Source organism: Salvelinus namaycush, chromosome 2, assembly GCF_016432855.1.
Source record: "Salvelinus namaycush isolate Seneca chromosome 2, SaNama_1.0, whole genome shotgun sequence".
Lineage (NCBI taxonomy): Eukaryota > Metazoa > Chordata > Actinopteri > Salmoniformes > Salmonidae > Salvelinus > Salvelinus namaycush.
Window position 1 is genome coordinate 14,302,215 of NC_052308.1, and position 14,346 is coordinate 14,316,560.

The 14,346-nt window shown below is 44.5% G+C and overlaps 1 protein-coding gene across 1 annotated transcript in view; it reads right to left on the reverse strand.

The window, feature by feature from the left end:
* Positions 1-614: 614 nt before the first annotated feature.
* LOC120059318 (FYVE, RhoGEF and PH domain-containing protein 5-like) overlaps positions 615-14,346 on the reverse strand; it is an 80,364-nt gene continuing 66,632 nt past the window's right edge. Inside the window, exons 11-20 of the mRNA XM_039008286.1 lie at positions 7,624-7,695; positions 7,369-7,437; positions 5,461-5,544; positions 5,182-5,261; positions 4,956-5,052; positions 4,578-4,715; positions 4,120-4,359; positions 3,865-3,993; positions 3,317-3,471; positions 615-3,233 (exon numbers count right to left, since the gene is read on the reverse strand). Of these exons, the coding sequence (XP_038864214.1) occupies positions 3,197-3,233; positions 3,317-3,471; positions 3,865-3,993; positions 4,120-4,359; positions 4,578-4,715; positions 4,956-5,052; positions 5,182-5,261; positions 5,461-5,544; positions 7,369-7,437; positions 7,624-7,695 (1,101 nt within the window). The 3' untranslated portion in view covers positions 615-3,196. The remainder of the gene's footprint in view (positions 3,234-3,316; positions 3,472-3,864; positions 3,994-4,119; positions 4,360-4,577; positions 4,716-4,955; positions 5,053-5,181; positions 5,262-5,460; positions 5,545-7,368; positions 7,438-7,623; positions 7,696-14,346) is intronic.

The following is a 14,346-nucleotide window of genomic DNA, read 5'->3' on the forward strand; positions in this document are numbered from 1 at the left end:
TGCGAAAGCTACCTTTGCGGTGAATAAATGCGTTTGTGTGTTTGGCTATTGTGGTAAGCTAATATAATTCTATATTGTGTTTTCGCTGTAAAACGCTTAAAAAAATCGGAAATATTGGCTGGATTCACAAGATGTTTATCTTTCATTTGCTGTACACCATGTATTTTTCATAAATGTTTTATGATGAGTATTTATGTATTTCACGTTGCTCTCTGTAATTATTCTGGCTGCTTTGGTGCTATTTTTGATGGTGGCTGCAATGTAAAACTATGATTTATACCTCAAATATGCACATTTTCGAACAAAACATAAATGTATTGTATAACATGTTATAAGACTGTCATCTGATGAAGTTGTTTCTTGGTTAGTGACTAATTTATCTCTATTTTGTCGGTTTTGTGAAAGCTACCTATGCGGTGGAAACATGGTGAAAATATGCGGTTGTGTGTTTGGCTATTGTGGTTAGCTAATAGAAATACATATTGTGTTTTTGCTGTAAAACATTTTAAAAATCGGAAATGATGGCTGGATTCACAAGATGTTTATCTTTCATTTGCTGTATTGGACTTGTGATTTCATGAAAATTATATTACATGATATCCCTGTCCCGTTAGGCTAGGCTATGCTAGTCAGCTTTTTTGATGAGGAGGATCCCGGATCCGGGAGGGTGATGAAGTAGAGGTTAAAGATTATGGATGATAGGAAGTTAGTTGGTGCAGTGTTGCTGGGTTTCAGTGCTGCTTTTGATGTAATTGATCATGAATTGTTACTAGGACAACTCAAATGTTATGGTTTTAAGGATGCAGCTCTATCCTGGATGGTATCTATCCTGGAGAAGGCAAAAAGTGTTCATTAATGGTAGCTTTTCAAATAGTAAAGATATACATTGTGGTGTTCCTCAAGGAAGCTGCCTAGGCCCACTGCTCTATCTTTACTAACGATTTACCTTCAGTAATGAACAAATCAAGAGTGGTCATGTATGCTGATTACTTTACAATGTATAGTGCAGCATCAGAATGTAATGAGCTAACAGATGTACTGAGCAGTGAACTAAGAATGGTGTCTGAGTGGGTTGATATTAACAAATTAGTGTTGAACATTTCTAAAACTAAATGTATTGTATTTGGTTCAAGATATATGCTTGCTGATGACCCCCAATTGACTTTGTCGATGAATAGAATACATGTAGAGCAAGTGAAAAAACAACAACTACTAAGCGTCATGTTGGACGCAGCTTTATCATGGTCAGAACACATAGATCATATTGTTATTAAGATGGGTAAGGGAATTGCTGTTACAAGAAAATGTTCAGAGTATGTAACAGCTAGCACTCTGAATCAGGTGATTCAATACCTGGTCCTATCACACTTAGAGTACTGTCCAGTTAAATGGTCAATCCCTGGTCCTATCACACTTAGAGTACTGTCCGGTTAAATGGTAATCTGCAACAAAGAAAGATATAAAAAATCTTCAAATGGCTCAAAACAGGGCTGCCAGATTAGCTCTTCATTGCTCTAACTGAATGAATATTATTAAAATGCATTAGAATCTCTCATGGCTTCACGTTAAAAACAAATTACTATCTAGTCTTCTGATTTTCTTTAGGAATGTTATATTTAATAAATAAACCACAATATTTTTCAGTCCAATTAGTGCATACTAGCAACACACATAACCACCAAACCAGACAGGCAAATTCAGGGCAGCTAAAACAACTTATGCCAAGGACAAATCGCCTTAAATCTACAGTTTTATATAGAGCTATAGCTGAATGGAACTTTTTACCAATACATATTTCTCAGGCAAAAAGTAAATCCACCTACAAGAAAAAAATCAAATAACATCTAATGTGATAGACCATATGACTGGACAGAAAATAAAAAACATCAACTGAATGTTAAATGTGTTTCCTGTCAGGTATTTTAATTATCCATATTGTCTACTTGTGGAATGTTTGAAGTCTTGATTGTGGTTGTTTGTAATGTCTTGTTAATTGGTGTTGGACCCAGGAAGATTAGCTAGTGTTACGGCGTTAGCTAATGGGGATCCTAATAAAAATGACATATTACAAAATTACTACAAGTTATGAACTACTGAAAACACGATCTACATTTGAATTTAGTTAAACTACCACCAAGCTACTACGGTTCACTACTCCCCAAAACTGATTCATTATAATTTGAATGAATGATAATAAGGATAATAATGTCACGTCAGGCACATTCTTTCAGCCATAACACATGGCACTGCATTCAAGTGGAAACTATTGGCCCCTAAAAATGTAGTCACCCTTTTAAAAATGTTTAAAAACTATACATTCAGCTATGAAATATACTTCAAAATGATATTTTGTTGAATAATACTAATACTGTCTGTAACATTTCACATTCTGTCATTGTTATTACAGGTGTAAACCTACGGTGTAAAATAAGTACGTTTACATAGAGTACAGAAAATACATTGGACAAGATATGATTAAAATGGCTCTCGCTTGAAACATCATGTAATAACATTTCTGTACAAATAATTATTATATCTCACTTCAAAATATGTGAATTGAATATTACACTATATATTCCAAATATGACATGACTCCTATATGTTCTCATACAATACATAAGCTGTTCATATTAACTTGGTATTGTTTAAACAGCATCAAAAATCCTACGATATCAAAAACAAAACCCATACAAACTTGTTCTATGTACATACACATCCATGGTAGAAAAAGAGTGTCAGAAAGTAAAGATAAGTCTGTGTGAATGTACATGGCACTGGAGGCTGTCAATGGAAAAAGTTGTAAAAACACATTGTCTATGAGCTTTTAGACACAGGAGCAGAATTTGTGGCATGTTGTGGCATGCAGTATACTCATCTGAGAGGTTTTCACCTTAGAGACTCCCAAGCAGTAACCTCACACTTGGATGTTTGCCCCACACAGAGTCTGCATGATCTTCTTTCTGCCTGTAGATGGCAGCCGTGTCAAAGATGCTCTTGCACAGAGACGTGTATTCTTCCAGAGTGAGAATTGGTCCAGTGCATTAAAGGGATGGATTATAAGAATGATATTCAATGTCCTTCAAGAGAGATATTAGATATTCCATTTAGGCATTGTGAGGGACAGCTATAAACCAGGACAGAGAGCGTAGGTAGGTAGTGATGCACAGCAGGGTCAGTCTGTGCAGACAGGCAGATGTTATAACACTGTGGCCTCCTCCATGGCATTGACCCACCTGTGAAACACAAGTGAACTATATGAACACCATGGACTTGTGTGGGTGTGGGTGTGTGTGTGTGTGTGTGTGTTTATCCTGACCTGCGGGCAGTGTGCTGGTCATCTGCTCTAAAGGTGTAGTATAGAGTCTTCTTGTGGTAGAGCTGAAACACGTTGAAGCTGTCCTCACCCTCTGGCCTCTCTGTCAGCTTCACTGTGAAACCCTGCAGGGGCAGACTCTCACATGCCACCTTGTCCTGTGTTGAGAGATAGACAGAGGGAGAGAGAGAGACGGACAGAGAGAGAGAGGGAGGGAGGGACATTCATAAGGGACAAGTCACATACTCAGCTGTATATACCAATGACATTTGTAAAACATTCTGAGAAGCATGGAAACTAACTGATCAATTGTATTCATGAGTTCAGTTGTTACTGATACTGCTTATTCAAAATGGTAGCTACAAAGCTTGATACAAAAACACACAATAAACAGTACAAAAAAAAGAAAGAGAAAGAGAGCACAGGGAGACTATGTAGAAGCTTTTAAGAGAGTCAAGTATAGAATAGGCATTATGTGAGTATATTAAGGGGGTGTGTGTGTGCATGTGTCTCTGTTTGGGGCTGGTGTGGGAGACTCTGTGCCCCCTCACCTCACGTGCTGTGGAGGTGTAGAGCACCTTGTCTTTGAGGATGAACCACAGCCTCTTCCACTTCCTCTTGCTCTTCTTACGCCGTTGCAGGCTGCCACTCATGGCCGAGCCTTCAGCCCTCAATGCCACCTGTAACAAAGACCCACAGGTCAATGCCAGGAAGTTAGCAGATAAGTTAGCACATAATCTGCATCAGTGCAGAACATCATGACTACACTGATAGGTCAAAGGTCAAATGTGATGAATATTGCAGACCTGGTTGAGAGGGGAGGTGCTCTTCCTGCTTCTCCACAGGCTTGGGGGCTGTAGGCTCTGGAACACAGCTGAGAGGGGCCGACTGGCCCGGTGGGTGCAGGGGCTGGAGTTACCACACGCCCCTGAGATACTGACACCTATCTTCCTGAGCTCAGCGTAGCAGTGGTCACACACTTTGGCCATTCTGTCTTTGAGGTACTTCAGAGGATACCTGTTCCTGGAGCAGGCACGACACACAACCTGGGTTTAGAGAGAGAGAGAGAACAGGTGTGAGCGTGGAGACAGAGGGGTTATTTGGGGAGTGTTAAAGCATAGGTAAAGAGCGACTTTCTGGTAGGATAATGTAAAACAGTGGGTTGGGCTCGGGTCAGGATGTTGTCCTGTAACAGCAGTGTGAGTGAGGGGTCCTAAAGCAGCAGTAGGAGTGAGGGACGCCTACAGTAAGATGTGCGTCTCACCTTCCCACAGGCGTTGCAGTGGTGGCGTCTCAGGATCAAGCTGAAGTCAGAGGTACAGTTCATACACATCATCACATGAGACACGGGCACCAGCACTGGAGCTGCCTCCCCCAGTGCCATCCACAGCTTCTCACGTCCCTGCATGGGGAAACGACGTTACCACATTGTCACAACAATGTTACAAAAACGTCACCGCAACGGTACAACAACATTACCACAATGTTACGACAGCGTTACGACAATGTTACAATAACATAACAACAATGTTACGATAACATTAACCTTATTTGCATGTTATACATTTCACACGTAAAATGTTATACAAGTGAGCTTCAATGGTATGTCCTGTACTGAGTCATTCAGGGGTGAACTCATTACCTCACTGCAGGGGCCACCAAATGTACACAGGCCTGCAGCATGGTCTGCTATGGCCCGACTCAGTGTGTGGAACCAGTCCTCCCTCTCTCCACAGGAGCTAGGGACACAGAAACAGATATGTGTTGAGGCTGTACACATAATTATACATATGTACATAAATACTGTATCTAACCAATGGACAAGCCTTGTACAAAGCCCCAGACAGGTGTCCTCTGCTTTGACTCACCTGGCTGACAAGGTGATGGTGACGTCAGACACCTCGATCCTCAGGGCATTGAGCACGTTGTCTATGACAGGTATACTGACCTGGGAGAACAGGACACACAGCACAGCATAGCACATTCAGCACACAGTGAGCACACACACACACACACACACACACACACACACACACACACACACACACACACACAAGACAAGACAGACAGACACACTTGTTGACACAGCCATAGGTCAGGGGTGAAGGGTCAGGGAAGGTCATCTCTGTAGGAGGGGGAGGACTCACCTTCATCCCAGACAAATAGAGAGTGTTCTTCAGCCTGTATTTACCATCCTGCTGAGGGTAGGTGTACAGCATCATGTCATTCATCTGGTGGAGACAGAAGCAGAGGGTTAGAGGGATGGTTACAATCATAGCTTATTGTGTGCATGGAAAGCCTGACTGCCAGCCTGAAATGTATATCTCATTCAAATATCTGGCTAGTGTAACTCTGATGCCACATGGGGGCACTATAAGCTTTTGCAATTCATGGGGAATCTCCTGAGTCGCACAAAAACAGCTTTGGATTTCCATATTATTCACACGTTACCCCTCAAACCAGACATTCCCATGTAACACACAACAAAGGCTACACGATAAAAAGGCACCAAGGTTTATTTGCTCATCATACCCAATGTACTGTAATCCTCAGAACTTCAGCCTATTCTTTTAAAGGGCCTTATTTAGAGTGGGACAAAAGTGGTGACATCACTGGTCACACATCATGTTTGCTCTAAACCTGCGTGGCCCATAAGGCAGCATCCAGGAATTCTCTGCCCGTTCCCTTCTAACTCCCAGCTGCTCTGAGAGCATGCCTGGTCTGGGTGGAGGCTCTGGAACCAGCCACCACAACAACACAAGCTCAGCAGGGACAAAATAGCACGTGACCCTACAGTCCTGACTGTGACCTCTAGTGGTGCTCACACTGCAGGCCTATGCCACCCTGCCTCAGGCTCACACACTCACTCTCAGCAGCAAACTCACCACATACAGATTGCTCAAAATGACCCCAGGCAAGAGATGTGTACCAAGTACAACCTACAAACTCCATTTTGACCATGCATTAGATGCCCAACTACAACACATTCACTTTCCCAACACGTTTCTCCTCCTCTCTTCTGCTTCAAGTAGAAGAGAGGAAGACAGTGTGACAGTACCTCTCTCTTCTCCATCCTCCCCTAATCCCTTCCTTCACTCATGGCTCTCTCCTCTCTAAGACTCCCCTCTGGTTACCATGACAGTGCCTTGATGGTTGTAAAGCGCTGTTCCTCAGTGTCACTAAGTGAGTGATGGCTTTCATCCTCTCTGTTTGGACTTTCCTTAAAGGCCCATATATTATACCTGCTGCCCCTCTCCAGCCATCTACTCCAAAGGAGCTACCCAGTTCCTCACACACCTCAGTCTCTCAACCATCACTCATAAACAACCCAGTTCAGAGAGACACATGGAGAGAGAGACATGAAGACACTAGGAAAGTGAAGAAGCAGAGAAAGAAAATAGCTCCTCAATGGGCCTTTCTCCCTCTCATCTCCCATCTCTCTGATTCCTATTCTCTCTCTCTTGAATTGTTCAGATGATTTGTGTTAAAAGCGTTATTGTCAATAGTACTGTGTGTGCATGTGTGTGTCTGTGCGTGTGTGTGTGTGTTTGACTGCTGAAGAAACAGCTGAATTTCACAATATATTAATGTCACATTAATAATTCATACACTTTTCTTCTGTCCCATCTACTTCCTTAAGACTGTGTTTTTATGTCTCCCCCCCCATCCAACAGAGTGTCTGGCCTTCACAGCCCTGTCAGTCCCCTCTCTGTACAGGAAGCCAGCATCCAGTAACCCACACCAAACATCATGTGAGGAAGCAGGGCCCTCGAAAACAAGCCCTGAGAGAGGGAGGTCCCTGGCTGGGTGTGGTGGGGCCCTGTAGCCTTGTCCACCTGCCTCTCAATACATTCTGCCTCTCTAGGCCTCCTCGCTTTGCAACTCTCTGCCTCGCCCTGTCTCCCTCTATATCTGATTGCCTCTACCAGCCTGGATGAGACCTCACCCTTCTATGATCAGAATAACCACCATGTGTGAAACTGAAATATTAGATAGTGAAAGTTATAGTTCTAATGATACAAGAAGAGCATAGTAGTTAGACAGGTAGTAGTTACCAGAAACAGGTGTCTGGGCTGTCTGCTTTTCCTCGACACTTTCCTTAGTGTGCCTTCCTTCACAAACACCTGCAAACACACAGAGAAACAGAGACGATGTTAGCAAGAGGGGCTGCCTATACTGTAGTATCACTGGGCTTTTAGTTCCTGTGTTGGAATCCTAGAGATTGGTATTATTCACTGTTTATGTTATGTTTGTGGAACAGAGTAACACTGTCCAGAGATGGAGAGGAGAGAGAGGCAGACTGATCTCACCCTTCCTGGCTTGAGTAGATCTCTCTTGCCTCTGACACTGTACTCAATGTGGACCAGCCGCAGCAAGTTCTCCTGTGTGTCAGAGAGAAAGGGAGAGAGAGAGACAAAGATAGGAGATTGAGAGAACAAGGGATTTTCCTGTGAGAGATGGAGAAAGAGAGAAACTCTCCTTGTCTGTTTGTGAATGAGAAGGAGGGTGGCGGAAAGGGATGTGCTGCTGGAAGCTGAAGGGAGTGGAGCAGATAGAGGGATCCTAAAGGGAGTGGAGCAGATAGAGGGATCCTAAAGGGAGTGGAGCAGATAGAGGGATCCTAAAGGGAGTGGAACAGATAGAGGGATTCTAAAGGGAGTGGAGCAGATAGAGGGATCCTAAAGGGAGTGGAGCAGATAGAGGGATCCTAAAGGGAGTGGAGCAGATAGAGGGATCCTAAAGGGAGTGGAACAGATAGAGGGATCCTAAAGGGAGTGGAGCAGATAGAGGGATCCTAAAGGGAGTGGAGCAGATAGAGGGATCCTGAAGGGAGTGGAGCAGATAGAGGGATCCTAAAGGGAGTGGAACAGATAGAGGGATTCTAAAGGGAGTGGAGCAGATAGAGGGATCCTAAAGGGAGTGGAGCAGATAGAGGGATCCTAAAGGGAGTGGAGCAGATAGAGGGATCCTGTGTGTGTGTGACGGGGAGGGGAAGGAGATAGTGGAGAGGATTCGTGGAGGGAGTCAGTGTGTGTTTGAGTAAGAGAGGGAGAGATAAAGAGAAAGGGGAAAGAAAAAGCGAGATATGAGAGACGGGATAAATGGTAAGGATTATGTGAGAGACGGTAGAGATGGTAAGGATTATGTGGGAGACGGGAGAGATGGTAAGGATTATGTGGGAGACGAGAGAAATGGTAATGATTATGTGGGAGACGGGAGAAATGGTAAGGATTATGTGGGAGACGGGAGAAATGGTAAGGATTATGTGAGAGACGGGGAAGATGGTAAGGATTATGTGTGAGACGGGAGGGATGGTAAGGATTATGTGTGAGACGGGAGGGATGGTAAGGATTATGTGAGAGGGGAGAGATGGTAAGGATTATGTGGGAGACGGGAGAGATGGTAAGGATTATGTGGGAGACGGGAGAGATGGTAAGGATTATGTGAGAGGGGAGAGATGGTAAGGATTATGTGAGAGACGGGAGGGATGGTAAGGATTATGTGCGAGATGGAGAGATGGTAAGGATTATGTGAGAGACGGAGAGATGGTAAGGATTATGTGAGAGACGGGAGAGATGGTAAGGATTATGTGAGAGACGGGAGAGATGGTAAGGATTATGTGCGAGACGGAGAGATGGTAAGGATTATGTGCGAGACGGAGAGATGGTAAGGATTATGTGCGAGACGGAGAGATGGTAAGGATTATGTGCGAGACGGAGAGATGGCAAGGATTATGTGAGAGACGGAAGAGATGGTAAGGATTATGTGCGAGATGGAGAGATGGTAAGGATTATGTGAGAGACGGGAGAGATGGTAAGGATTATGTGCGAGACGGAGAGATGGTAAGGATTATGTGAGAGACGGGAGAGATGGTAAGGATTATGTGAGAGACGGGAGAGATGGTAAGGATTATGTGAGAGATGGTGAGATGGTAAGGATTATGTGAGAGACGGGAGAGATGGTAAGGATTATGTGCGAGATGGCGAGATGGTAAGGATTATGTGAGAGACGGGAGAGATGGTAAGGATTATGTGCGAGATGGAGAGATGGTAAGGATTATGTGCGAGATGGAGAGATGGTAAGGATTATGTGAGAGACGGAAGAGATGGTAAGGATTATGTGCGAGATGGAGAGATGGTAAGGATTATGTGAGAGAAGGAGAGATGGTAAGGATTATGTGAGAGACGGGAGAGATGGTAAGGATTATGTGAGAGACGGGAGAGATGGTAAGGATTATGTGCGAGACGGAGAGATGGTAAGGATTATGTGCGAGATGGAGAGATGGTAAGGATTATGTGCGAGATGGAGAGATGGTAAGGATTATGTGAGAGACGGAGAGATGGTAAGGATTATGTGAGAGACGGGAGAGATGGTAAGGATTATGTGAGAGACGGGAGAGATGGTAAGGATTATGTGAGAGACGGGAGAGATAGTAAGGATTATGTGCGAGATGGCGAGATGGTAAGGATTATGTGAGAGACGGGAGAGATGGTAAGGCTTATGTGAGAGACGGGAGAGATGGTAAGGATTATGTGAGAGACGGAGAGATGGTAAGGATTATGTGAGAGACGGGAGAGATGGTAAGGATTATGTGCGAGATGGCGAGATGGTAAGGATTATGTGAGAGACGGGAGAGATGGTAAGGATTATGTGCGAGATGGAGAGATGGTAAGGATTATGTGCGAGATGGAGAGATGGTAAGGATTATGTGAGAGACGGAAGAGATGGTAAGGATTATGTGCGAGATGGAGAGATGGTAAGGATTATGTGAGAGAAGGAGAGATGGTAAGGATTATGTGAGAGACGGGAGAGATGGTAAGGATTATGTGAGAGACGGGAGAGATGGTAAGGATTATGTGCGAGACGGAGAGATGGTAAGGATTATGTGCGAGATGGAGAGATGGTAAGGATTATGTGCGAGATGGAGAGATGGTAAGGATTATGTGAGAGACGGAGAGATGGTAAGGATTATGTGAGAGACGGGAGAGATGGTAAGGATTATGTGAGAGACGGGAGAGATGGTAAGGATTATGTGAGAGACGGGAGAGATGGTAAGGATTATGTGCGAGATGGTAAGGATTATGTGAGAGACGGGAGAGATGGTAAGGATTATGTGAGAGACGGGAGAGATGGTAAGGATTATGTGAGAGACGGGAGAGATGGTAAGGATTATGTGAGAGACGGGAGAGATGGTAAGGATTATATGCGAGATGGAGAGATGGTAAGGATTATGTGCGAGATGGAGAGATGGTAAGGATTATGTGAGAGACGGAGAGATGGTAAGGATTATGTGAGAGACGGGAGAGATGGTAAGGATTATATGCGAGATGGAGAGATGGTAAGGATTATGTGAGAGACGGAGAGATGGTAAGGATTATGTGAGAGACGGGAGAGATGGTAAGGATTATGTGCGAGATGGAGAGATGGTAAGGATTATGTGAGAGACGGAGAGATGGTAAGGATTATGTGAGAGACGGGAGAGATGGTAAGGATTATGTGAGAGACGGGAGAGATGGTAAGGATTATGTGCGAGACGGAGAGATGGTAAGGATTATGTGCGAGACGGAGAGATGGTAAGGATTATGTGAGAGACGGGAGAGATGGTAAGGATTATGTGCGAGATGGAGAGATGGTAAGGATTATGTGAGAGACGGAGAGATGGTAAGGATTATGTGAGAGACGGGAGAGATGGTAAGGATTATGTGAGAGACGGGAGAGATGGTAAGGATTATGTGCGAGACGGAGAGATGGTAAGGATTATGTGCGAGACGGAGAGATGGTAAGGATTATGTGCGAGACGGAGAGATGGTAAGGATTATGTGCGAGACGGAGAGATGGCAAGGATTATGTGAGAGACGGGAGAGATGGTAAGGATTATATGCGAGATGGAGAGATGGTAAGGATTATGTGAGAGACGGAGAGATGGTAAGGATTATGTGAGAGATGGAGAGATGGTAAGGATTATGTGCGAGATGGAGAGATGGTAAGGATTATGTGAGAGACGGAGAGATGGTAAGGATTATGTGAGAGACGGGAGAGATGGTAAGGATTATATGCGAGATGGAGAGATGGTAAGGATTATGTGAGAGACGGAGAGATGGTAAGGATTATGTGAGAGACGGGAGAGATGGTAAGGATTATGTGCGAGATGGAGAGATGGTAAGGATTATGTGAGAGACGGAGAGATGGTAAGGATTATGTGAGAGACGGGAGAGATGGTAAGGATTATGTGAGAGACGGGAGAGATGGTAAGGATTATGTGCGAGACGGAGAGATGGTAAGGATTATGTGCGAGACGGAGAGATGGTAAGGATTATGTGAGAGACGGGAGAGATGGTAAGGATTATGTGCGAGATGGAGAGATGGTAAGGATTATGTGAGAGACGGAGAGATGGTAAGGATTATGTGAGAGACGGGAGAGATGGTAAGGATTATGTGAGAGACGGGAGAGATGGTAAGGATTATGTGCGAGACGAAGAGATGGTAAGGATTATGTGCGAGACGGAGAGATGGTAAGGATTATGTGCGAGACGGAGAGATGGTAAGGATTATGTGCGAGACGGAGAGATGGCAAGGATTATGTGAGAGACGGGAGAGATGGTAAGGATTATATGCGAGATGGAGAGATGGTAAGGATTATGTGAGAGACGGAGAGATGGTAAGGATTATGTGAGAGACGGGAGAGATGGTAAGGATTATGTGAGAGACGGGAGAGATGGTAAGGATTATGTGCGAGACGGAGAGATGGTAAGGATTATGTGCGAGACGGAGAGATGGTAAGGATTATGTGCGAGACGGAGAGATGGTAAGGATTATGTGAGAGATGGAGAGATGGTAAGGATTATGTGCGAGATGGAGAGATGGTAAGGATTATGTGAGAGACGGAGAGATGGTAAGGATTATGTGAGAGACGGGAGAGATGGTAAGGATTATATGCGAGATGGAGAGATGGTAAGGATTATGTGAGAGACGGAGAGATGGTAAGGATTATGTGCGAGATGGAGAGATGGTAAGGATTATGTGAGAGACGGAGAGATGGTAAGGATTATGTGAGAGACGGGAGAGATGGTAAGGATTATGTGAGAGACGGGAGAGATGGTAAGGATTATGTGCGAGACGGAGAGATGGTAAGGATTATGTGCGAGACGGAGAGATGGTAAGGATTATGTGAGAGACGGGAGAGATGGTAAGGATTATGTGTGAGATGGAGAGATGGTAAGGATTATGTGAGAGACGGAGAGATGGTAAGGATTATGTGAGAGACGGGAGAGATGGTAAGGATTATGTGAGAGACGGGAGAGATGGTAAGGATTATGTGCGAGACGAAGAGATGGTAAGGATTATGTGCGAGACGGAGAGATGGTAAGGATTATGTGCGAGACGGAGAGATGGTAAGGATTATGTGCGAGACGGAGAGATGGCAAGGATTATGTGAGAGACGGGAGAGATGGTAAGGATTATATGCGAGATGGAGAGATGGTAAGGATTATGTGAGAGACGGAGAGATGGTAAGGATTATGTGAGAGACGGGAGAGATGGTAAGGATTATGTGAGAGACGGGAGAGATGGTAAGGATTATGTGCGAGACGGAGAGATGGTAAGGATTATGTGCGAGACGGAGAGATGGTAAGGATTATGTGCGAGACGGAGAGATGGTAAGGATTATGTGCGAGACGGAGAGATGGCAAGGATTATGTGAGAGACGGGAGAGATGGTAAGGATTATGTGCGAGATGGAGAGATGGTAAGGATTATGTGAGAGACGGGAGAGATGGTAAGGATTATGTTCGAGACGGAGCGATGGTAAGGATTATGTGAGAGACGGGAGAGATGGTAAGGATTATGTGCGAGACGGAGAGATGGTAAGGATTATGTGCGAGATGGAGAGATGGTAAGGATTATGTGCGAGACGGAGAGATGGTAAGGATTATGTGAGAGACGGAGAGATGGTAAGGATTATGTGAGAGACGGGAGAGATGGTAAGGATTATGTGAGAGACGGGAGAGATGCTAAGGATTATGTGGGAGACGGGAGAGATGGTAAGGATTATGTGAGAGACGGGAGAGATGGTAAGGATTATGTGCGAGATGGCGAGATGGTAAGGATTATGTGAGAGACGGGAGAGATGGTAAGGATTATGTGCGAGATGGCGAGATGGTAAGGATTATGTGAGAGACGGGAGAGATGGTAAGGATTATGTGAGAGACGGGAGAGATGGTAAGGATTATGTGAGAGACGGGAGAGATGGTAAGGATTATGTGAGAGACGGGAGAGATGGTAAGGATTATGTGAGAGACGGGAGAGATGGTAAGGATTATGTGCGAGATGGAGAGATGGTAAGGATTATGTGCGAGATGGAGAGATGGTAAGGATTATGTGAGAGACGGAGAGATGGTAAGGATTATGTGAGAGACGGGAGAGATGGTAAGGATTATATGCGAGATGGAGAGATGGTAAGGATTATGTGAGAGACGGAGAGATGGTAAGGATTATGTGAGAGACGGGAGAGATGGTAAGGATTATGTGCGAGATGGAGAGATGGTAAGGATTATGTGAGAGACGGAGAGATGGTAAGGATTATGTGAGAGACGGGAGAGATGGTAAGGATTATGTGAGAGACGGGAGAGATGGTAAGGATTATGTGAGAGACGGGAGAGATGGTAAGGATTATGTGCGAGACGGAGAGATGGTAAGGATTATGTGCGAGACGGAGAGATGGTAAGGATTATGTGAGAGACGGGAGAGATGGTAAGGATTATGTGCGAGATGGAGAGATGGTAAGGATTATGTGAGAGACGGAGAGATGGTAAGGATTATGTGAGAGACGGGAGAGATGGTAAGGATTATGTGAGAGACGGGAGAGATGGTAAGGATTATGTGCGAGACGGAGAGATGGTAAGGATTATGTGCGAGACGGAGAGATGGTAAGGATTATGTGCGAGACGGAGAGATGGTAAGGATTATGTGCGAAACGGAGAGATGGCAAGGATTATGTGAGAGACGGGAGAGATGGTAAGGATTATATGCGAGATG